Genomic DNA, 25,194 nt, shown 5'->3' with positions numbered 1-25,194 from the left:
ACTCCATTATACACTCCTAGACAGGGAAGAAACGTCTCTGGCTAATCAGAGGAGAACATAGGAAGCTGCCTTGGTCCACGTAGCTCAGTATTGTCTACACTGACTGGCAGCAGCTATTCAGGGCTTCGGGAAGGGAGTCTGTCCTAGCTCTACCTGGAAATGCCGGGGATGTCCACATGCAAAACAGGTTCTTCCAAGCTACAGCTCTTCCCTAAATGCTATGACCACTTACTGGAAAGTCGGGACACACGCTATTTTAAGCACTCCACCTGGCAATATATGAAGTGCCAGTAGGGTGGTATTTGCAGGGTAGTTGTACGCTAAAGGGAGGGGAGCAGAGCACAATGGCAGAGTATACTAACCATTTGTAAGAAACTATATTTTTACACAAAGTATTCTTCTGTCTCAGTCTTTTACAGTACTGATTTGCTTAAATTTGTTTGCATTTTTCCATTAACATCCCGATTTAAATAATCTCTTATGAATTTAAGAACATAAGAAAAGCCTTGCTAGGTTGGGCCAAAAGCCCATCTAATCCAGCACCTTATTCTCACAGAAACCAACCAGATGCCCACTGGAAGCCTGCAAGCAAGGCATGGGTGCAACAGCACTCTCCCTTTAATTAGCTGTCATCATTGGGCTATATTTCTATAAACACCTTCTAAGTCAGGCTTCCTCAAACTCTGCCCTCCAGCTGTTTTTGGACTACAATTCCCATCATCCCTGACCACTGGTCCTGCTAGCTAGGGATCATGGGAGTTGTAGGCCAAAAACATCTTGAGGGCAGAGTTTGAAGAAGCCTGTTTTAAGTGTTGTTAAGTTACCCATTTCAAATATTTCCATAGCGTCTTTAATACCTGCTTTTTGGTAACACAGCCATGTTTTTGCATGTTCTGTTGTTATTTTTAAAATTTATGTTACAACATCGTACAAGCATAATAAAACATGATACCACTGACAAAAAAAAATGGGTCACTAAGAGGGTACAATACAACACGTCATCCATCAAGTGTATAAATTATCTTGTTTTTCTCTCTCCCCTTGCCAACTTCAATTTCTGTGATGTTTCCATTATGGCTGTTTGCCAGACTATATTACACCAGAGGTTAATAAGTGGACATTCCCACCACAAATGGTGCTAAGTACCCATAATTTGGCATCCTCTGCAACAGAATGGGAAACTACTGGGCTTTATAGACGATAGGCACATCAGTGTTATACACCATGCACAATTTTTAGTGAACATTACCTAATGGTTGCTGGCAGAGATTTACCGTATTTTTCACCCCATAGGATGCACTTTTTCCCCTCGAAAAATTAAGGGGAAATGTGTGTGTGTCCTATGGGGCTCTCCAGGCTTTGCACAGCTCTCCGCAAGGCACGGGAGCCCTGTGCTTGGCTCCCGCGGCTTGCGGAGAGTTGCCTGCATGCCGAAGGCTGGTCGCGCTGAGCTCAGCGTGCCCAGATTTCGTGCAGCTCTCCGCTAGGTGCGGGAGCCCAGTGCTGGGCTCCCATGGCTTGCAGAGAGTTGCATGCATGCCGAAGGCTGGTCGCGCTGAGCTCAGCGCGCCCAGGCTTTGCGCAGCTCTCCGCAAGGAGCGGGAGCCCGGCGCCGGGCTCCCACGGCTTGCGGAGAGTTGCTTGTTCTGGGGGCTGGGGGAAGCTCAGGCTTCCCCCGCCCCAGCCCCGCACCTGGGGGGGAAATAATTCCCCCCCCCTTTATTTCCCCCCCAAATAACTAGATGCGCCTTATGGGACGGTGCGTCCTATAGGGTGAAAAATATGGTATATGGTGCTTTTATCCAGTTATTATATGCAACTTCAATACTATTTTGTAGATGGGAAGCCAGGTGCTAGGCCAATACAATTAATTTCTATCTTGAATGGGGATTTAAGGCACAGACCTACCTGGTTTAAAGGTAAAGGTAAAGGTAAAGGTACCCCTGCCCGTACGGGCCAGTCTTGACAGACTCTGGGGTTGTGCGCCCATCTCACTTAAGAGGCCAGGGGCCAGCGCTGTCCGGAGACACTTCCGGGTCACGTGGCCAGCGTGACATCGCTGCTCTGGCGAGCCAGAGCCGCACACGGAAACGCCGTTTACCTTCCCGCTGGTAAGCGGTCCCTATTTATCTACTTGCACCCGGAGGTGCTTTCGAACTGCTAGGTTGGCAGGCGCTGGGACCGAGCAGCGGGAGCGCACCCCACCGCAGGGATTCGAACCGCCGACCTTTCGATCGGCAAGTCCTAGGCGCTGAGGCTTTAACCCACAGCGCCACCTGCGTACCCACATGCTAATCCAGCGGCTTGGTAGATTAAGCCACAAATTTGCACACACCTACATTAGCTATGTCATCCTAGCTTTGGCTGATTGGCAGTTCAGCTTCTCACACCTCTGCCAAAACCAACACTTCCTTTACTCTCCTGTGGATTTCTTACTTTTCACTTTAAATACCCAGACTGACTTCCAGAGCACTGACTTCATTTCCAGGCAGACGTCAGACTTCTGGCTGTGACTCAGTGCCACGATTTCATGTCCCGAAGCAAGGGATGGAACCACATGTCAGAGAGTCACGTTGCCTGTAAATGAGCTAGATGGACTAATAGCCTGACATGGATTAAAGCAACTTTCTAGGTTCCCCACGTTAAGATTTGAAAGAGGGATTGCCACTCTTAGGTCGCATTCTATACCATACATCTAAGGCACACTTAACAAACATGGTTTCCCACAAAGAACCCTGCGTTTACCTCTCACACAGCTGCAATTGCCAGCACCCATAACAAACTACTGCTCCCAGGATTATTTGGGGGAAGCCATGTGCTTTATATATGCTGTAAATGCTTTAGATCAGGGGTCGGCAACCTAAGGCCCATGGGCCACAAGCGGCCCATGGGAGTCGTTTAACTGGCCCATGGACCCCTGCCACCCACTCAGTCAGCTGCTGTGTGCCATGCTAAATCGGTGCAGAGCAGAGCGGGGACCCCCTTCCGTGATGCTGGCCAGCTTCCCATTGGCTGCAGGAAGCTTCTGCAGCCAATGGGAAGCTGCACACACCTCCTCCGCGCTAGAAGGAGTACGAGAAATGTGTTTGCGCATGTGTGCGCACACACACACTCCAGCCCGCCGCGGCGTCTGTGGGACTGTGAACCGGCCCAAGCCACAAAAACTTTGCCGCCCCCTGCTTTAGATACACAGTGGTGTTGATGTGACTGTACAGTGCACACTCACACCCTGTTTCACCTCTGGTAAGCAGGTTTTGCAGGATTTAAGTTTAAAAACTATACCTGAAACACAGGCTGAAGTGGGGAAAAATTGTTTCAAGGGGAATTAAACCTTCCAAACAGTGGTGCTCTCAAAAGCACTGTCACCTTAAGAGTTTGTTTTTTTAAAAAAAAACTGGAGAAGCTGTGGACTGAAAGAGGGACCTCCCACACAAACCACAAGCTCCACTCATGCTCATGCCATCACATCTCCGTAAAAATGGCAAGTTTCTGAGTATCCTCCCCTGACCATTGACTCTGATTGCAGGGTCAGGACTCTGGGTTCTCTGAATTCTTTTACCACTGAATTGACCTCTTTGTGACTTTACAGACAGAGAGAAATTCTCGTTCCCAGCATTGCTTGGGAACTCTAAGAAACGAAAATATTGGTGCAGTTTTGAAATCAGTGGTTAACACCAACAGTTTTGTAAAGCTCTGTCTGCCATCTTGATTCAAAATGGTGTCTAACTGTATGCCAACATAGACGAAAACCTGCTCCTTGATCTCAGGACCCATCATGCAAAATCTGGTTACGGTATCTTAAGAGGTGTTAATATATACAGCAAACAAGCAACTTTCCAAAATACATATATTTCCTGTAAAATTTTCATTCTGTAACACACATGTATGAACTTGCCCTGAGTAACTATGGTGGAGAAAAGAGATACTACATGCTCTGCAGCTACCAATTCTATAAATGGGAGAGAAGAGCCCAAATAACTGAACCCACCCGTTTTCTGAATGAAGTGGCATTACCTTTGTAAGCTTTCAGGCAGAGCATAACTTGTGATCGCCAGAACTCGCAAGAGAATTTCCTCTGCAAAGGAACAAATGTAGGCAGTTAACTGGCTTAGTCCATGCTGCCTCGGTTCAGACATTAAGAACGTAAGAGCTGCCCCGATGGATCAGCCCAAAGGACGAAACTGCTGGAAACAGAATGATGGACTAGATGGAATCTTGTTCTGACATAGCAAAGCAATTCTTACAACTTACTTAGGGTGAGTGGAGAGCCAAGAAGAGCAAAATGGTGCAGGGAGCATTACTATATAACCTGCCTCTTGCCTGACGCCATGCTAACTCCAGAGAAACTCAGAAGAGAGGACTCTCTGGTTTTAAAGGTCCCACTTTTCTCCTGTGTTCCAGGCACAGGAGAAGGGCATGGACTTATCAGAGCTCTCACAGCATCCAAGTGCATCCAACTGGCATTAGGACTGGACAAGCCTTCTTCTGTTTTCCACTCAGCACTGGAGCAAGTTGTCACCAGATGGAAAGATACAGTGCGGGTAGACCCACTGAAATGAATTGGCCTAACTTGGTTATATTCATTAGTTTTAGTCAGTCTACTCTGAATAAAACTTAAGTTGAATACCATCTACAGTCACCACTTGCAACCTGGAGAATGCATTTGTGGGCTCATATATTATATTGACTTCTGCTTTTACAACTTTATTGGTTTGTGGTTTTTTGTGGGTTTTGGTTTTTTGTTGTTTTTGTTTTGCTGCTTTATAGCTTGATTGTTTGGTTTTTTATGCCATATAGTGTTTAGTTTATATTGTAATCTTTACAATCTTTCTTTTGCTGTATTATATTTGTTCTTTATTCTTGTTAACTGCCTTGGAAAGCTCTGTGTGGACAGACAATATTTTTTTTTAAAAAAAAACAACAACCTTGTTTTTTAAACATTTGCTTCCAAATGAGTTTCTCAAAAAAATATTTGGTAGTTTGACACCTAACTGCAGGGAAGCAGCTTATATATTTTGCTCAACTCATCTTATCCACCTCAGGCAGCAAAATGTCTTAGGGTGACCCAGCCCTCCCTCTTGCAAAGAATATTGACAACACCCAAACGAGGAAAGTTTTTAACTGCATTCGACAGACAGAATGAACATCGAATCAAAAGTTAAATCACCGTGGCCGACCCATCATGCTTCAAGCAAACCATCCTTTTTTTCTTTTATTTTTACATTCTTAAGTAGCATAGGTACAGTCTCCCACCCTATTAAAAAAGGAATAATTTTTTTGATGTAGAAAAATTACTCTGGCAAGGAAGGGGGAAAAGCCACTCCGCACAGCCACAAATATGAAGATTAGCCTTGGGAAAGCTTTAACCCTGAAAGGCACCATACAAATTATGGGGGGAAAGTAAATAAAATGGTGCCTGCTAAACTCAATGTGGGAGAGAAAGCAGCATGCACAGTGCAGCAGCAAGTGTGTTTCCACAGCAGGCTCTCTGCTAAAATTACATAAATCTAGATGTATCTTGAAAGTTCCAAAGTCCATTGTTGACCAGGGTCTTGACAAGACTCATGTCACAACCCTGGATTTGGATTTCTCATCTTTGTATAGCTGCTACTATATAAATGCTCAATTTCAGCTTGCCCTTATTGGAGCAACATCAGTGTTCCCCAGAGTACAGACCGAGTCCTGCTCTTGGTTGGGTTGCTGCACCACAGGCCTAGTTCATACCAACAAGAAAAGAAGTGCTCTAACTCCTCCTGAACGTCTGCTGTGGGTGTGCAGAAATTTTTTTAAAAGCCTCAGCCTACTATACTTTAACAATAATTTTTTTAAATGTTCGGCCATGACATGAGGCAACACAACTCAACTCGCATTGTGTGTGCAAGGTGTGTTTTTCTCCCGGTCATGTACTAGTGGATTAGGAAAGACAACAGTCAGATCCCTCTACGGATAGATGCAGACGAGATGTTATCAGTTCATAAGCAGAACCCAACACATCTTGGAACAACAGACCCTTTGACTGAACCTTGCACACAATAGTGGTTTTGTCTGGAACAAGGAAAGGAGGGGGAAGGAAGAGTTCCAGCTTTGTACATAAAGTCATTGAACTGTGCTTATTTTGGGAACCTCCACCTTGCTGAACTCCTTGGGAAAATGAGAGGCATTAAAAAGAATCTGACGGCCAATTGTTAACAAATGCAATGGTACAGCCAGTCACTCAAGTAGAATGCAGTCCTTTGTATTATTAAAGTCAGTTAACTTTCAACCAACAGCAACAGTTATGAGAGAGCCATTAAAAGGAGGATGAATACCTGTCCAGTGGATACCTGCCAATTTATACTTTTGCCTCTTGGAATGAAGTCCAGTGTTTCAAAATAATGCCAAGGTTACCTGATATGATGAAATTCTCATGAGCCAACCTATTTATTTGCTGAACTATAGATTTAAAAGTGTATGATTGATGAACACATTCTGCTGGACCTATCACAGATGTCTTTCCTTATCTCTGGCTCAGTTTTAAGGTAAAGGTAAAGGTACCCCTGCCCGTACGGGCCAGTCTTGACAGACTCTGGGGTTGTGCGCCCATCTCACTCAAGAGGCCAGGGGCCAGCGCTGTCCGAAGACACTTCCGGGTCACGTGGCCAGCGTGACATCGCTGCTCTGGCGAGCCAGAGCCGCACACGGAAACGCCGTTTACCTTCCCGCTGGTAAGCGGTCCCTATTTATCTACTTGCACCCGGAGGTGCTTTCGAACTGCTAGGTTGGCAGGCGCTGGGACCGAGCAGCGGGAGCGCACCCCGCCGCAGGGATTCGAACCGCCGACCTTTCGATCGGCAAGTCCTAGGTGCTGAGGCTTTAACCCACAGCGCCACCTGCGTCCCGGGCTCAGTTTTAGCACCATGCTAAATCAAAGTTTAGTGTGACAAGACTGAGATGTGGTGAGTCTCAGGTTCACATGCTCCCCTCTCTTCCTCCACAACAGCCGCAAAGAGAGCTCCTTGTTTTCTAACTATGTTCTAATTTTATATTTTTCCTTGATAACAAACTGATAGTTTACGGATGTTGTTGGTGAGGTTCCCAACAACATCCATAAACTATAAGGAAGGAGGGAATCAGTGGCTACAGCTATGAATTCTGCTATTTTACTGCTTGTGGCTCTTGTGTGTCTCCACAGTTGCCACTTCCTTATAGTTTATACTATAAAACCACAACTTTGCTGATATTGGCCCTTAGCAATCAGAACTGGCCAAACAAACATGTGGCTACAGCAGGGATAGTAGTGACTTCCATATGTTCTTCAACTACAGCTCCCATCAGCCCCTGGCTGCATAGCCAATAGTTATGGATGATAGGAGCTGTAATGGGAGGACACCACCCTGGGCTAGAAAGTATGCTGTGTGGATAAGGAACCCAAACTAGGTGATCTGGTGAAAGTCGCCTTCAGTAACTGAGCACACTGCAAAGATAAGGTATGCTATTGGGTGTACTTTTGCAGTGAAAGAAGCCACACGGCATGGGCCCTATATGCTGTCTTGATGAGAGACCACCTGGAAACTTAAGATGTTCAGAGCTCCTTGGAGAAAGAGTGGAAACATCTGACTTACCTTTGTGTGAAGAACGATACATATATGATCTTAGAAAAATAGTCCAACAGATGGCTACTAAATCAGAGCGAACTTTCCGCAAGAAAACTGAGAGGGAAAGCATGGAATAGAGAGACAAATACAGAAGATGCTTGCTAGAAGAAAAGAGACAGCTGGTTTGCTTACCGCTTCCTTTAGTACCATATGGCAGCTCGTAGGGTGAAGGGGTCTTTACCCAGAAGTAATCCTTTAGCTGTAAAAATAGTGGATGTTCCCGTGTGTAACTGCAATGAATGCAGAGGAGAAGATCATGCAAATCTGGAGTTTTATATATTCAGAGCCTCCTTGTCCTGTTAGACTCACTCTATCTCATCCCACCCCATTCCTCCTATCCCCCCAAGCTTAGGAGAAGCAGGTAGATGAGATCTGAGAGACCCCATTCACACAGTATACAACTAGTCCCGTTACTTACTTTGCAATGAGCTGTGCAGCTTTCTTCTCCACCTCTCCCAGAGGACAAGTCATCTTTTGTACTGGGAAATAAAAACTGTAAGACAAACAACAAAGGGAAATGGGGTGGGGAGAGTTAAGTGTTGTTGCTGTTGTTTCCATAATCCACCCACGCTCTAGGGACTTGCAAGAAAGAGTTTGGGTTTGGGACATCACCTGCTAGCCACAAGTGAAACAAACCACCACTCCATCAGTGTGCCTACATGGGACAGATGAGAAGCAGGGCTCATTCCATCAGATTTGCCAAAGGTTGAGTCCATCAGGCATGTCCTGCCTGAGAACTGTTTCTATGCCAGATAGTCATTGTAAGGATTACTATTTAAGAACCAATGCCTGAGTTTGCTTTTTTCCTCTTCCCTTTCCCTCCTTTTCTCCTTGTGTATCATGCTTTTTTAGATTGTAGGCCTCTGGGCAAGTACTGTTTCTTCTTAACTGACTATATGTAAGCCACACTGAGCAGCATTTTGGCTGATATGTGGGGCACAAGTCCTTAGCATGGATCAGCAAGGCTGTGCAGAAATGACAGCTTCTCCTAAGACCCACATTGTTGGAAAGGGGCTGCAGCTCAGCAGAAGTCAACATGTGCTTTATACAGAAGTTGCAAGTTCAATTCCTAGCATTTCCAGTTAGGGAGGGAAGGGAAAGACCCCTGCCTAAATCCCTGGAGAGTCACAGCCTGTCAACATAAATGTGCAGACATTACTGAGATAGGTGGCCTCAAAATTCATACACGCCATACACTGAAAGCATAACTTGCCCTGAAAAATCCTGGGCCTAGGAAATGCAGATCTGGGAGGAGTAAGCTACAGTTCCCAGGATTCTTGGGGGAGATAATGTGCTTTACATGTGTGCTGTGTACACAGCCTCAGTAAAAGGCACCTTCCTTGCCCAGGATTACACTTCCAAGAGCGGTGGACCAGCCTGTGCACTAACAGAGCATGAAAAGTGATGCTCCAAGCATTTGGAAGTAATGGGAGATAAAAGTGTCTTTAGCATTCGAGAAGAGGTGCTTACATAGGTAAGAACCCTTCCTCAAATGGCTGCAAGCAGGACAGAAGTGAGCAGGGCTTGTAAGTTTTATTGATAAGTGTGTTTTTGTATAGCCTTTGTTTTTACTGCTAAATCTTCTTTACTGTTGCAAACCAGAGAGAGGGGATCTACCATCTCTGGGTCCAACTCAGCCCCAGGCAGCATTGCCAATGGTTAGGGATGATGACCTTTCAGCTGCCACAGGGTGGAATGGGGTGAATCAGCTCTCAGTCACCTGCACAACCACTTTTTGTGGTTGGTCTTTGTTAATTGCTTACAGTGCATAGCTTATTACGTGGCGCCCCAAGACATGGCAAGCTCACGGCCAAGGAGAAGAGGGAATCCATGTTTATTTGGTTCAAAATGCCAAACCTTATGTCACATTACTTACACTTTAAAAGAAAATATTTTTAAGCTGGCCACTTTTATTTTGAAAGAAAAGCAACCATGCTGGGGGCCCTGATGCAGGAAACATGCTTTCTACATGGATCAAAGCCCCATGTTGCTTTACTGCCAAACAACAACACCACCAACTCCTCTTATTTGTCCCCAAATGTTGTATCAAAACCATTGGTGGGAAATAGGAAGGGGAGGGGCCCACTTGGTTTCTTTGGTAGATGTAAGATAAGGCACTGCTTTGACACACACTTCTCCCAAGCCATCCAAGGCTTTAAATCGGGGACAAGGAATTTGTAGCCCTCCATATGCTGTTGGATTCCAGCTCCCATTATCCCTGGCCACTGGCTATACTGGGATGACAGGAGTTGGAAGTCTAGCAGTAACTGGAGGTCTACAGACTCCTCACCACTACTTGCAAGGAAAGCAGTCGAACAGCGCTTAGGAATGGACTTGTCACCCATATGAATAAGTGTGAGATATGTTCTCTCTTATTGTTCCCAGTTAAAAGCCCTGAGGGTCCATTTTGAACTAGCTGATGTTTCTAAACAATGGCTATTAATCAGCTAAGGCCCGATTCAGGTAATATATCTGACCTTAACAAGAGGGCAGGGATAACGATCGAAAACACCCCATGTGCCCCCATTTAAAAGAAAAAGAAAAACCATCTCACAGCTGCATGTACCTTTCCTCCCGGGATTTTGTATACCACACCATCACCAAAAATATAGCCAATACTCCAAGTATCTTCCATCCTGAACAACAACAAAAAAAGACAGAATACTGTTAACACTGAGCCAGTCAAGTGTAGCCACACAACACCTAAAACACATATGGTGGAATGCCAGAGTGCCAGAGAGAGGTTTAACTTGAGCCTGGATTCACTAGGGCTCAGCTCTGGGGCCTCTTTCAAAGCCAACCTGCAAACTTAGGACCTGGGATGTAACAAGAAGCCAGACACCTGTACATCAGGGGTAGGGGAACCTATGGATCTCCAGGTGTTGCTGTACTTCAGCTTCCATCAGCCCCAGCCACCTGTCCTAAGGCTAAGATGGTCAAGTACGGAGATGTCACCATCTTCTACAAAGGAAGGCGGGACATATTTTGGGTCGTATCTGGGGCGTTTGAAGAATATGTGGGCATAATAATGTATGAAAGGGGTACAGGTGTACTGCTCTAGCCCACATTCCCAATGTCCTTGCAGAGAGAATTCAGTGTGCATTCAGCTGAACAAACAAGAGAATTAGACCTTTGACCCAATCCACAAAGGTCTGAGGTTGCAACCAACAGGGATGTTGGAAGCGGGGTTAGTGCGTGCAACCCTGCTTCTCCCTCAACAGTTTTTCAGGTGAAGACCTGAATAAGAGTACAAGGGCAAAGTATAGTGAAACAGCAATCCTATACAGACTAATATCAATGGATTTTGAAGACAGAAGCCTAAGAGCACAAAGTTGTAATTAACAACCTAAAAGCATTTACAAACCTTTCTGATCCCATCCACACCATACATTTAAAGCAGATGATTTCCCTGCAAAGAATCCCAGGAACTGTCATTTACCATCAACAGAGCTACAATTCCCAACACCCCTTAAACCGCAATTCCCAGAATTCTTTGGGGCAAGCCATGTTTAGTGTGGATGGGATCTCAAGCGGTGGCAGAGGCCAGGTTACAGGTGTCTGGGGGGTGGGGTGGAATAATTCGCTTTGCTGAGATTGCAGTCTCATCAGAGAGGCTCTAGGTTTTCACAGGTCCTTGGATAACAGTACATTGGGGAACCCTTCCCCCTTGGCATAGCTCATTTGACATTGTCCTCCAAATGCATCCTTTCCCTCTTTGGAACCTGTATCTTCATTTTCTAAAGGCACCTCCTTCTTTCAACCTACAACAAGCCTTTCCATATGACCTCAGACAGAGTGCTTTTCAGTTGAATCCACACCAATATCCAATGCCGAGAAATCATTTTCTGGGCATCCATTTGTGAAAGAAGCTTCCAAGGCCTATTGCCCACAATCACTTTTGCTAAAGTCAAGGTTGACTTTTTTCTTCTTCTTTAACATTCCCAATCCTGCACGGTGGGTATTTCTTATGACTGTAAACCTTGGTGGTGACATCTGTTACTTACAGTAAGGGGGGGAAAGTATTTGATCCCCTGCTAAATTTGCCCATTTGCCCTCTGACGAAGAAATGACTAGTTCATAATTTTACTAGTAGGTTTATTGTAGCTGTGAGAGACAGAATAACAACAGGAAAACCCCCAGAAACCCAGAAGTCAAAAGTCACTGTATTAGCCGCATTCTCATATAATGATAAGCTAAGATTTAGAATGGTTTATCTGGAAAGAGCAACACACTGATATGATTACTGATGGTTCCCACTTTGCTCATCCCCTGAAACAGGTGGGATAAACAAACTAGGAACCCTTTCTTGGCTTTGTGTCACATCTGACCAGGGAACATGTTTTCTTGTTTCTTAGCAAGCCACGGTCCTTAGCCAATCTTATACCCACCATTTTTAAAAGCATAATTTTCTACTACACTATCACATACCCCACCCTTACTTGTCCAGATCACAAGTACACTTGCTTCCAGATATGTGTAGCATAAGAAAGGGGAATGGCACAACACTTGGACTTACGAGACTTGTTGATCATTTTTATCAGCAGATGAAGAATCGTCTTGTGGCTTTTGCTCTCATTGCAACTGCTATCAGCCTCCTGGAAAACAAAGAAGACATGCTTATTTGAGTTATTTATTAATAAAGATATGCACACACAGCTACGTGATTAAAAATATCAAAGCAGTTTGTCACAAATGCATAAAACCATACACACAAAAGTTAAAAACAGACCTCAGCTAACCATTGCAGAAAGATAAAGTCTTAGTTGCCTGCATAGGCCTGGTGGAATAGAAGTTTCCAGCAGGCATTTAAGAATTGAAACAGAAAGTGCCCACTGAGTCTCCACTGGCAGAGTACAGTAGTACCTCCGGTTACAAACTTAATCTGTTCCGGAGGTCCGTTCGTAACCGGAAACCGCTCATAACATGAGGCGCACTTTCGCTAATGGCGCCTCCCGCTGCTGCCCGCATCCCGGGGCAAAGTTCACAACAAGGGGACCTACTTCTGGGTTAGTGGAGCGCGTAACCCAAAGCTTTCATAGGGGGGGGGGGCGGTACGTAACATGAGGTACCACTGTATTCCACAATACTGGACCAATGACAATGAAGACTCCCATTTCTTGTTATCAAGTGAGCCTCGCCAACTCAGGGAACAACCAACGATGCTTCTGCGGATGAGCTCAGTGACCGAGCTGAGATCTAAGGTTCAGGCAATCCCTGAACTACCCTAGACTTACGTTGTTAAGGGCTTTGTAATTAATACAAGGATCTCGAACCTGGCTCAGTAATAGAAGGGCAGCCAGCGCAGCTGTGTTAACAATGGCATCACATGTTCTATATGGCCGTCACATTCCATATAGGAGCATTGGAGCTTCCAAACTAGACCCAAGGACATGGCCCCACATGGAGCACATTACAGTTATCCAACCTTGAAGCTACCAACATGTGGACTATAGTGGTGAGGATATCCCTGTCCAGGAATGGTCGTAGCTGGCAAACTAGATGAAGCTGGTAAAAGGTACTCTGAGCCACAGAGGACATTTGTGGGCCTCTAGTGACAAATATATATCCAGGAGTACCTCCAAAGCTACACACCTGTTCCTTCAGAGGGAGAGCAACCCCATCCAGAACAGGTAACTTGCCATTTTCCTGAATATGGGAACCACCCACTGAAAAAGTCCCTGTATTTTCAGGATTTAAGCGGTTTATTGGCCCTCATCCACTCCATACGGCATTCAGACACCATATCTAGAGCTTTCATAGACTCTCCTGATAAGAATGCTAAGAATTTCACATTGCAGAATGTAGCTCAAATAGCTGTGAGATGTTGTGACTGCATTTTCCCTCCCAACACGGGAAGTTTCATGAACAAACAAGGAGACAGACAGCAGCAGCAGCTCACTATTCAAATATCACTGTTTACAAGAGAAAGACTTTTAATATATAAAATATACTATATTCAAGGGAGTATACATTGTTATACAAGTTGTTGCCCCCCAAAAGGCTGTTTTTCCAACACAAAATGTTAAGCCATGGTTTGTTTAAGAAGCCATGGTTTGCCCCGCAGACAATCAAACAACTGATGATTCTTTCTCCAAAGTTTAGTTTCAACTTCTCTTGTCTTGTGGGATGAGTGGGAGGCAAACAAACCATGGTTAAGTAAGAGTGCTGCTTTTATTTAGAATACCAAACCATGAATAAAGCAAACCAGGGTTTGTAAGACAACAACAAACCATAGTTAAGTTGATGGGCTAGGTTCACATGATAAGAAACACAGTTTAATAAACTGGTTAAAATTATACCCAAACCAGGCAAAAAATGCAAGCTTAATCCCAGCAATTGTTTCCTGAGTTTTCATCTTTTTGTCTTTTATTCTAAGGTTTACAATTGAGAGCCATATGTGTAAGGGTTTCCACCAGGTGGTCTTCACATGGGCAAGTTCTTTCTCCTTCCACCCTGCCTGAGAACCTTCCCCAAAGGAGGTTTGATGGATTTGAATTAAACCTGGCCAGCGAAAATGCCCTTCTTTCTTAAGGGTTAAGCAGAAATTCAAGGTAATTATGGTTAGTTTCATGTGCCCAAGAAAGTTGAAAATAAAGAGGGGAACTTGCTTTCTCTGCTGCTACTGTTAGTTCTTGGCATTCAATATCCCACAACCTAGTTTTTATTATAGCCTTGGCAGATGGTAGGGACATCGATCGCAAAAGTTCCACTGACAGCCCAAGCTGCTGTACCTTCTTGTTAAACTGTTGTAGCCCTGGGGAAAGAAAGGGGTCTAACAAAACTTCGCTGAGGAGAGGATCTTTATCTGATGTGAGGCAGAAGTTTAACCAGCATAGAAGAAATCTCACCCAGGCGACAGTCTCTACCTTGTGTTGACCTCCCTCTAGACACAAGGCTGCATAGGGTACACAGTGTGGGACAGTAAAAATCTCGAAGAGATGCCTGCACTCGTTCTACTGCTCTGCCTCCTTTCTTTTAGCAAATGTTTTGTGTCACTGGGGAAGTGGTAATTCTGTATTGATTTGTTTTGGGTGTTTGTATGTGATGCCAATAAAAGGTTTGATGATGATTTATTCTAAGGTTGGGGAAACTCTTCTTGTCTCTGGCACAGAATTAAAAATAACAGGTTTACATAGGTTTGTTTTTTTAAAAAAAGAAAGCTCTTGAGCTCCTTTGATTTCAATGAATCTTGAATATGTGAAAACGTTTCTGAATTGTGCTTTATTTTCTAAATATGCATAATCATAAATGTTCATTGAAAATCAAAACAGATGTTAATGCAAGATCATTTAAATTCATGTAGACTGAACTCAGAATAAAACTTCTCCAAAAAAAATCCAACCCCTAATCAAATACTTAAGAAAGCTACGGTACATTTAAGTCATATTTTTAAAAGCACTGTTTGTTCCAGTTCTGATTTCAATTTGTAACTTGCTTTCTTCTGCAACTATTTCAGCAATTTTATAAAGTTATAAAGTTTACATATCTCTTCTTAGGTTAATATGTGAATGCATGTATTTACACACAGAGTGTGCCCTCTGGATGCTGTTGGGGTACAGAGCCTCCATCATCCCCGGCCACTGGTTAAAGTGGCTGGGGCTGTTGGGAATGGGAGTTCAACAGTATCTGGAGGGTACCATGTTGGCTGCCCCTACATCATTCCAAGAGTTCATCCCTGCCAACATCTTGCTTCAGATGTGCCAGGGATAAATGCTGGAGACCTGTTGCCCCCATCTCCTGGAGGCTTCTCACTGGAAGGATTTGGCTGGCAACTGATATGCAAACACATTACAAAAGACAGAGTCCAGTGTTTCATTTTCCAAATGTAAAGCATGCAAGGGCAATTAAAGGAGAGACACCCACGTATTCGTTACTGTTCATATTCAGAAACATTCTGTTTTGACACAACCCCAAATACCCAGAAACTTCACCAAGCCCTCATCCAACACCAGGCAAGACAGCTCAGTACGCTTTGCAGCCGCTGGACACCTCAGACAGGATCCCTCATAAAGCAGACAAAGAAGCAGGCATAAAAGGTGACACTCAACATACTTGGAAAGAATCAAATTGCTCCAGCTCGGTCATCTCAATGAGAGCGAAGAAGTCAGTCTCTCCAAAGGGCCTCTGGGTTTATGTTTGCTGCTTTCCTTCCTTAGTGGGTGCACCCAACATGACTGAGCAAAAGTGGAACTTGCCTCTTGGATGCTCAGTCTCCCACTAAGGGTTTTCAACACTGCATTGCCATGAGGCTCAGAAAATGTACAAGGAAGTTTCCCTGCCCACATTCAGTGTTTACTTTCAAACACACCTATGATGACTCTTGAGAGATGCCCAGCACATCTTAAGCCTAAACCACACATTGCACCCAAATGCATGCCAAAGGAGACCATGGGTCTTTTTGCTTAAAGCAAAACACTGGCTTTGGTTAGTGATTGGTGGGCTCATTATGCTTAGCTTAGCTTAGCTGGGCCTGGCTTGCTAACAAGAGTGGTTACTTCCTCTCCCCAAAACCAAATGAGCCTGCCCAAATTTGGACAAAGCTCACCCCAAACCACGAAGATACTCAGCCTCCTTCCTTACCTGTGTGTTATCCCCTGCCATCAATACAAGACTTGTTAAAGTTTTTTTGGGGGGGGTGAAGCATGGGGAATAGAGAAGTAGTAAGAACTGGGTGCTTAACCCTTTCTCTGCTGGCCATTTCTGTTATTCTAGGATTTTTTAATGCAGGGAAAAGTGGACCTAAAACTGGGTGGAGAATGAAGAGCAGGTTGGGAGGGGTGTGATTGAGAGGGGTGAAATAGCAGCTCAGCAAAAAGCTCCATGCACCCTTCTTCAGCTCTCTTCATTTCACTGCTACCAACAAAAGTGGCTTCTCCTCCAAACTCTGGAACTCACTGCCAGTTGAACATCACAAAATTAGCATCCTTTTAGGCCTACAGAAAAGCCTTAGGGACCCACATATTTCCAGTGGCCTATTCATGAGGGATAATGTATGCAGCTACTGTGCTCCCTTGGGGTTGACAGAAATTGTGCTTTATTTATGGCTGGATATACAGTACATTCATAAACGGTGTAGTATATTGTCTGTTTTGGTGAAATGTTAATGTAGTTAGTCACATCTATACGATACATCTAAAGCACTGTTGGGGTCCCCTCACATCCCATTTTGTATAAACACACCGTCTGAAATGCATGAACATAGAGACAGGAACAAGCAGAGGTTCCTGTGCAGCAGCTATCAACCATTAAGACTCGAGAGAAAGGCTCCAAAGAAGACAGGAACAAGACATTTGTCTTTGCAAATTAAAAACCACAATTTTGTTCTTCGTTTCCAAGTGCCTAAGGGGAACATCAAGTTGCCCATGTCTATGTTTCAATGCAAGACTCCGTTTCAGCAGAGCTTTTTATTTGAAAATTGGAGCCCTATGACAAAGAAGCATTAATTGCCTGACCAGTTCAAATCCAAGTTAAAAACAATAATCTAAAAGGCCTGGAAAAAAGAAAAAGTTTTTTGACCTGCACTGAAAAGACAACAAGCTTGGTACCTAATAAACATATCAACGTTTATAGCTTTGCAAAGTAAGTAAGGATTCCATACCCATTCACCAAAATAGCACTTACCGTATTTTTCGCTCTATAACACGCACCTGACCATAACACGCATCTGCGTGTTATAGAGGGAAAAATACGGTATACAAGCTCATAAATTCATAAAATGAAGTGAGATACACAAAAATAAATCACTTCAATGTGGGGAGAATAACCAACAAGCATAATCTGAATATGCCACTTTAAAAGTACAGCTATAAATCAAACTGTTATTAACTATAAAATGCTTTAAAAAAATCATAACAGATCACAATTCTTTTTTCTTGTTTAACTAGAAAGCAGCCTTTGAATTCATTTTCCCATAGAGGCTAGCTGTCAATAGATTCATGGGCAATCAATAGACTTTCAGCATGTTCAAATAACTCCTTTAGCAACTACTTCTCTCTCTCTCGACTTTTTATAGTCCTTCAGTTTTGATGCAGCCTATAAACACATCAATAAAATCCAGAAGGTCATTCTTTCTCATTGAGTATTACTTCAGACAACTAGCAGAGCAGAGGCAAGTATCTTTCCCTTGGAAGGCAGGTTTATTAGTGCAGTCAAAACCAAAACAAGGGTGCTGACTGTAGTGCCGACTTAGAAGGCTTATTTTGCTGACTTTACCCTTCACAGGATTGAAGAGTCTGGTATGAAGGCTGGAGTGGGGCTCGTTTGGCAGAAGCTTTTAACATCTACTACAAACCACACGAAACTACAAAACATTTCTAAAAGCTGCTTGACATTCAGAAACCTGCACACAATAGAAAGCTTTACCTGTCATCTGACATCTTTTCGACAAAGAATGTGTACAGTGTAATAGGAAACTCACCCAGTTTCAGAACTCACTAGATCAACAGGATCCACTGCCCCTTTCAATTGCTCTAAGTAGGGATCAGCAATTATTTCCATTTCAGTTTCTCACATATCCAGTTCCCCACATTTCCACAGCAAATTGCATCTTAGTGCAATTTTCTCTCAATTTTTTTGTACACGTTTTTGTATGCAGCTTCGACAAATAGTCACATTCCCCTCCCCCCCAAAAAAATTTCCTCTACTCTGATGTTCTTTAGCATCTCTTGTTTACATTTTATGCGCAGTGTCCTCCAATATATGCATTGCTGCAAACATGGGCTGGGGAAAGGCATTGCAAATTTCAGAGAACTGCAAATTTCAAAGGACAGCTGTGCTTCAGTTCATGTACGTATTGGTTCGAGAAGAGAGCATTGGGTAGTCTCTCATTAAAATGCAAACAAAACTGCATTTCTCCCCCATCCCTAATTCTAGGTGTGTACAATAATGGTGTCTGCTTCCAACCTATGCACATTCATTAGAAAGGGCGTAGCAAGACACAGTCCCACAGTTGTACACATAGAGAGCTCCCTCCATATGGTGAATATGCATATAGAGTAGAAACAGAGGGTTGCATCCACTGCTAATTCTACTCTACCCACTGAAGTTAATGGACTTCATTAATTCCAATGGGTCTACTCTGAAAAGAACTAAGCTGGATACAACCCAGAGTCTGTTACTATGCTACTGTTCCAGCACTCGGAACAACTGGAAAGGGCTATGGAATGAGATGCTGATGGAAGGTCTAATTCCATGGGGGCTATTCTGATAAAACATACAAATTGCAGAGTTGGCAGATAAACTGCCAAGACACAGTCATGCAATTTATTCTAATCCCCAGGCATGGGCTTAAGCTAAGCAGGGACTTAGTTGATTGGTGACTAGGTGGAAAGTCACTCAGGAGCCCTACTAAACCCCACCTTCAGTTCCACCAGACAAAAATAAGTAAATAAACTTTGAGATTCGGTTCAGATTCAAGGCAAGCAATCAAACTGATAAATGGCCTGCAAACGTTATTGCTGGAAGGTAAACATCTAACCCACTTGCTAAGAAGCAGCATTGTGTGCATATTTATTTAAATGAATATAGTTCATTAAGTATTTCATATGTATATTTAACAAGGTGGTTCTTGTGTACACATGCTTAGTAAGCATTTATAAAAATAGCTGTAATAAATCAATACCATAATAAAGAGAGAGACCTGAAATGCAACTAACTTATGAACTTTGCAAGTGCAAGAAAACTAGTCCTGAAACTGACTAGAATTTTATTTAAATCGGGACCCATGGTTTATACCAAGGCAAAGCAAGATTATTTAAAGGTGAAACTAACTGAGCAGAGGTCCTCCTCCAGCTGCACATGAGGAGGGTGGGAGATGAATACCGAGGATTCCGGCGTATTAGGCAACTGGGCGTATTAGATGACCCCCCAAATTGGCAGCTGCAATAAGCCCAGTCGCCTAATACGCTGGGCAGCTCCGTGCCAGGAGAAAGCCACCCGGGGCGGAGCGCAGCCTGCTGCCCGCTGCCAACTGCTTCCGAAGCAGCAGTGGGCAGGCTCCGTGCCACGCCACCCATGCCCTGCGTATAAGACAACCCCCAACTTTTTAACCTCCTTTTTGGGGTTAAAAAGTTGTCTTATATGCCAGAATCTACGGTATCTACATTGTATTAAACCGTAGTTCATGGTTACTTACAGACACCATCTTGCTAGCTCTTCCTGCCAGCTCCCGTCAACATAATAATTTTGTCTATTTAAACGGCAGCAGGGACACAGGGTAGACAAATACAGGATCAAAAGTCATTGGGCAAACAAAGAACACTAGCCAATACTAAACAGTTACTAAACATCCGTCGACAGAGTGCAATAAACTCTGAAAGTTTTTATTTCCCTGTCACAGAGAGCCCTTTCTTTCTCTTTTTAGTTCCATTCATTGACAGAACCTCTCTGTTACTCTTATGCCAACACATAAGGCACCTTATCCAGTCTTGCCCCATCCACCAGCAAGAGAAGGGAAAGCTATAGAAAGCATCCCTTCTCTTATCTCTGTCAGAAGGTAGGTAAAGGTAAAGGTACCCCTGCCCGGACGGGCCAGTCTTGCCAGACTCTGGGGTTGTGCGCCCATCTCACTCAAGAGGCCAGGGGCCAGCGCTGTCCGGAGACACTTCCGGGTCACGTGGCCAGCGTGACATCGCTGCTCTGGCGAGCCAGAGCCGCACACGGAAACGCCGTTTACCTTCCCGCTGGTAAGCGGTCCCTATTTATCTACTTGCACCCGGAGGTGCTTTCGAACTGCTAGGTTGGCAGGCGCTGGGACCGAGCAGCGGGAGCGCACCCCGCCGCGGGAATTCGAACCGCCGACCTTTCGATCGGCAAGTCCTAGGCGCTGAGGCTTTAACCCACAGCGCCACCTGCGTCCCACATCTCTGTCAGAAAGCATACTCTAATTCCAACTGTCCCAAGACTGCAGAAGCCAGACTAAAAGGACACTCTGATCTCTACCTCAAAGCAGAGGAACAAGGGTGTTTTAAGTACATTTTATATATGCATACAGTTTTAATTCCATTAATGTTCAAATGGTTTTTAATTATTGCTTTCCCCCCAATGTTTTTAGCTATTGTTTTTCTAATCTGTGAGCCGCCTTGAGTATCATCAGGGAAAAAGGTGGGCTGTTCTTATTCTTAATGCTTTACATTGTTTGAATTTGTTGTAAGCCACCTTGGGGAAAAATTGATTGAAAATCAGGGAAAGAAAGGAGGATTTAGTCAAGGCGTCTCGAAGCTTTCCTTGCCTCGGGCCGGTGTCTCCAGCGACGATTGCATGGCGGGCCGGAGGGCGGGATAGCGCGCGCCAACACTATTTCTGGCGCACTTCCGGGTCGAAGGAGGCCCATGCGCATGCGTACAAGCTATTTCTGGTGCTTCTCCAACCTGGAAGTGGGTTGATGTGGGCCAGATAAAAAAGTCCCTCGGGCCTTATTCAGCCCTCGGACCGTAGGTTGGTGACCCCTGATTTAGCCCTTTGGCAACTGCATTAAGCTGGAGCCAATCTGACATGCTGACAGGAGGGAGTCCACCATTTCCAGCAAAGGGAAATAAAGCAGAGAGGCCACAAACAACATAATGGTATCACCAGGGCTATTTTGCAGCCTGAATCTCACCAGAACTTGGTTCCAGCACCTCTCAGGTGGGTAGCATTGTCATTATAAGAGAACAAGGGAGGCATTCATGGTGAGTTCTGGCACTTCTTTTTCTAGAAAAATAGCACTGGGTATCACCACTGGCAGGAATCATCTGCCCTGAGTCAGAGTCATTCTAATATGCTGGAGATGACTCCACCCAAGTTCATTGAATAAGGAGGGGGAAAGCCTCATGCCACTTACATAGCACTCCAAACTCAACTCATCACAATGTTGTTAAAAGAAAAAAAAAAGGTTAAGAATGAGAAATAGTCAAGACACATTCCACTAGTTGCCACTGATTCATCCTAGATAGAGGGCAGATGTGTCTAAGGCAGCTCACAGTCCAGCAAACACAGACCCAAGACTTCTAAGACCTCTCCCTGCTGAGCCACCAATAAAGCCAAAGGAAGTGAGAGAAGACTCTGCTAACTGGCCTATGACAGGGATACCGTATTTTTCACTCTATAAGATGCACCAGACCACAAGATGCACCTAGTTTTTCGAGGAGAAAAACAAGAAAAAAAAAATATTCTGAATCTCAGAAGCCAGAACAGCAAGAGGGATCATCTGCTGCACAGAGAAAGCAGCAATGCCTCTTGCTGTTCTGGTTTCTGGGATAGCTGTGCAGCCTGCATTCGCTCCATAAGACGCACACAACATTTCCCCTTACTTTTTAGGAGGGAAAAAGTGAGTCTTATAGAGCAAAAAATATGGTAACTTGTGATAGCTAATAATGCGAGATGGACCACAGCTGGCTGTATCATAAGATTTCCCCAAACCCAGAAGATTTTCACCTCTACACTACAAAAGGAAGGTAGCAAATTGTGACATATCCAACCTCAAAAGATTTGTTTTTGCTTTGTTGCAGGTTCAAAAGACTGAAAGGACATTGGAGAGAATTGCGCTTATCTAAAGGAAAAAACTATTGATATTAATCAGCAGAAAACTAGATGACCCTCGAGTCCCTTCCAACTCTATAATTCTTATGAACGCTTAAACAGAGTTAAAGATCAAGAAACTATGGTTCACTTCCTTGGAAAATATATCTAAAATGAGCTTGTACAGCTTCCAGCAGGTACTATAAAGCAGAAAATTTGTACACATGCAAACTCAGCGAAATTCTACTCAATTATTCTGGACTGTACACCTGATATTGACAATACATTATGTTGATATACTTTAAATTGTACACTTTCATTCTTTGATCTGATATAGCACAAATCTGTATCATAGGATATGGGATGTTATGGGAGGATGTGACGGGAATCAAAAGGAGAAATGTATACACCCATCCTGAACAAAGCAGTGCAGCTAACCACTAAGAGCACACAGAACAGTGGCTGCGGATAAACAGAAACAGATTGTTAGTGTTGCTAAGTAAACCATTGTGGGGTTGCTTTAATGGAAGGCATCCCCATGCCTGTTGTTGTTGTTTAGTTGTTTAGTCGTGTCTGACTCTTCGTGACCCCATGGACCAGAGAACGCCAGGCGCCTCTGTCCTCCACTGCCTCCCGCAATCCCCATGCCTAGTTCAGATCAATCATTTTCTGGAACAAATTGCATCAACTCTTTTCTACACGCCAACCACCAAGTACTAGAGCAGCCAGGAGGTATCAGCCCCTGCAGTAGCAGCACTTTTGAGAAAGCCTAGAGACACGTTGGGGAAAAGCAGCTGGAGAAACTGAGGAATCACATAGACTTGTACGGGGCCATCTAGTCCCAACCTCTGCAATGCATGACTTTTTGCCCAACGTGGGGCTCAAACCCACAACCTTCAGATTAAAGAGTCTCATATTCTAGTGACTGAGGAAGGAAAGCCAGGGAGGCTGCATGTATTTTAAAAGGCATTAAGATAGTAAGAAAGCACACAAGATAAGAACCTGGCAGTCATGCATGGTGAGATGCATTCCTGATCTAGAAGTATTTGTAGCCAGGTCTGGAGAAACTGGCTGTAACAGAGGGGAAGTATGGCAAAGTACATGTTGTATGTGAGGAAGGTCTCAGTTTTAATTCCCCACATCTGCACCTTGGACTGAAGAAGACACCTGCCTGAAGTCTTGGAAAGCAGCTACCACTGAGTGCAGAGCAGCCTTTACCCACATGGTACCCTCCAAATGTTCTGGACTATAATCAGCTGACACCACCCAAGATATTAACTTAATGTGGCCTGGTTTGCAGAACCTGGTAAAGAATGACTGAGAATGAAAGTGTGAGCGTGTGGGCTGGGATCCGAATCTAGCTGCCCAGAAAGAAAATCCTTCCTCATTTACTTCGATAACCTGGCGCCATCTCTTCTCAGAATGCAACCGAAATTCCAGAAACAAAGTGAACTGCAATATTCTTCCAAAGATGCATTAAATCTTATAATGTTAAATGCCACCAAAGATTTTCGAGTATTTGTAAAGATGTAAAAGAATCTCGTGGACTTAAATATGAGATTCTACATATTAGATTTAAGTCCTGTTCTGTTACATAGACTTACCTAAACTTTTCAAAAGTGCGTAACACATAAACAGCAAGTACCACCTGGGTCTTTGATCAAAAGGCTCCAAAACCGCCCATGGCATCTAAGTAATGAAGGGAGTGGTTAAATCTAACAAGTGGCTCAAAGGCATCAGCTTCAAGGTCTCCTAACAGTCACAAGCTGCCCAGCTCTTCTGTAGCAGTGAAGTTGCTAAATATATGACATCTCTTCCCCCAAAGCTCCTCTATGACATCAAAAGAGATTAGCCAGGGAGTGAAAAACTAACAGCACTATCTGACCCATATCTACTCAGAAGTAAGTGGGGCTAGGATTATAACCAAAGACAGTCTCTTCCCCACCTGGTGCCCTCCAGATGTTCTGAACATCTCCCATCACAGCTGACCATCAACCACACTGGCTACAACTGATGGGATGCTGTAGTTCAAAACATCTGGAAGGCATCAGGTTGAAGAAGGATGATAATACGTGGTATTTTCCTGTTTTTGCTTTATTTATTTATTTATATTATTTATTTACTGGGCCAAAACAAACAAGATGAATTTTAACAGGGAGAAATGTAAAGTATTGCACTTGGGCAAAAAAAAATAAAAAAATGAGAGGCACAAATACAAGATGGGTGACACCTGGCTTGAGAGCAGTACATGTGAAAAGGATCTAGGAGTCTTGGTGGACCACAAACTTGACATGAGCCAACAGTGTGACGCGGCAGCTAAAAAAGCCAATGCAATTCTGGGCTGCATCAATAGGAGTATAGCATCTAGATCAAGGGAAGTAATAGTGCCACTGTATTCTGCTCTGGTGAGACCTCACCTGGAGTACTGCGTCCAGTCCTGGGCACCACAGTTCAAGAAGGACACTCACAAACTGGAACGTGTCCAGAGGAGGGCAACCAAAATGGTCAAAGGCCTGGAAACGATGCCTTATGAGGAACGGCTAAGGAGCTGGGCATGTTTAGCTTGGAGAAGAGGAGGTTAAGGGGTGATATGATAGCCATGTTCAAATATATAAAAGGATGTCACATAGAGGAGGGAGAAAGGTTGTTTTCTGCTGCTCCAGAGAAGCGGACACGGAGCAATGGTTCCGAACTACAAGAAAGAAGATTCCACCTAAACATTAGGAAGAACTTCCTGACAGTAAGAGCTGTTCGACAGTGGAATTTGCTGCCAAGGAGTGTGGTGGAGAGCCAGTGTGGTGTAGTGGTTAAGAGCGGTAGTCTCGTAATCTGGGGAACCGGGTTCGCGTCTCCGCTCCTCCACATGCAGCTGCTGGGTGACCTTGGGCCAGTCACACTTCTTTGAAGTCTCTCAGCCCCACTCACCTCACAGAGTGTTTGTTGTGGGGGAGGAAGGGAAAGGAGAATGTTAGCCGCTTTGAGACTCCTTAAAGGTAGTGAAAGGCGGGATATCAAATCCAAACTCTTCTTCTTCTTCTTCTTCCTTCTTTGGAGGTCTTTAAGC

At 44.2% G+C, this 25,194-nt stretch overlaps 1 protein-coding gene across 27 annotated transcripts in view; it reads right to left on the bottom strand.

The window, feature by feature from the left end:
- The window catches only part of ST3GAL4 (ST3 beta-galactoside alpha-2,3-sialyltransferase 4), a 181,411-nt gene that overhangs the window by 9,371 nt on the left and 146,846 nt on the right, over nt 1–25,194 (bottom strand). For 15 of the 27 annotated variants that reach the window (XM_083713727.1, XM_083713726.1, XM_083713743.1 and 12 more), the window contains 5 exons: nt 12,151–12,229; nt 10,201–10,270; nt 8,053–8,127; nt 7,767–7,864; nt 4,015–4,075 (listed from right to left, as the gene is read on the bottom strand). In XM_083713727.1, coding sequence (XP_083569853.1) covers nt 4,015–4,075; nt 7,767–7,864; nt 8,053–8,127; nt 10,201–10,270; nt 12,151–12,166 — 320 coding nt within the window. In that variant the 5' untranslated portion in view covers nt 12,167–12,229. Of the gene's footprint in view, nt 1–4,014; nt 4,076–7,766; nt 7,865–8,052; nt 8,128–10,200; nt 10,271–12,150; nt 12,230–15,686; nt 15,849–19,767; nt 19,828–23,734; nt 23,910–25,194 lie in introns of those variants that run through there. The other 12 variants (XM_083713731.1, XM_083713729.1, XM_083713732.1 and 9 more) reach the window with 7 other exon arrangements.

This window comes from Podarcis gaigeae, assembly GCF_964106915.1.
Source record: "Podarcis gaigeae genome assembly, chromosome: 15".
Classification (NCBI taxonomy): Eukaryota; Metazoa; Chordata; class Lepidosauria; order Squamata; family Lacertidae; genus Podarcis; species Podarcis gaigeae.
Note: the sequence above shows the minus strand (reverse complement) of the source record. Positions and strands in the feature narration are given on the sequence as shown.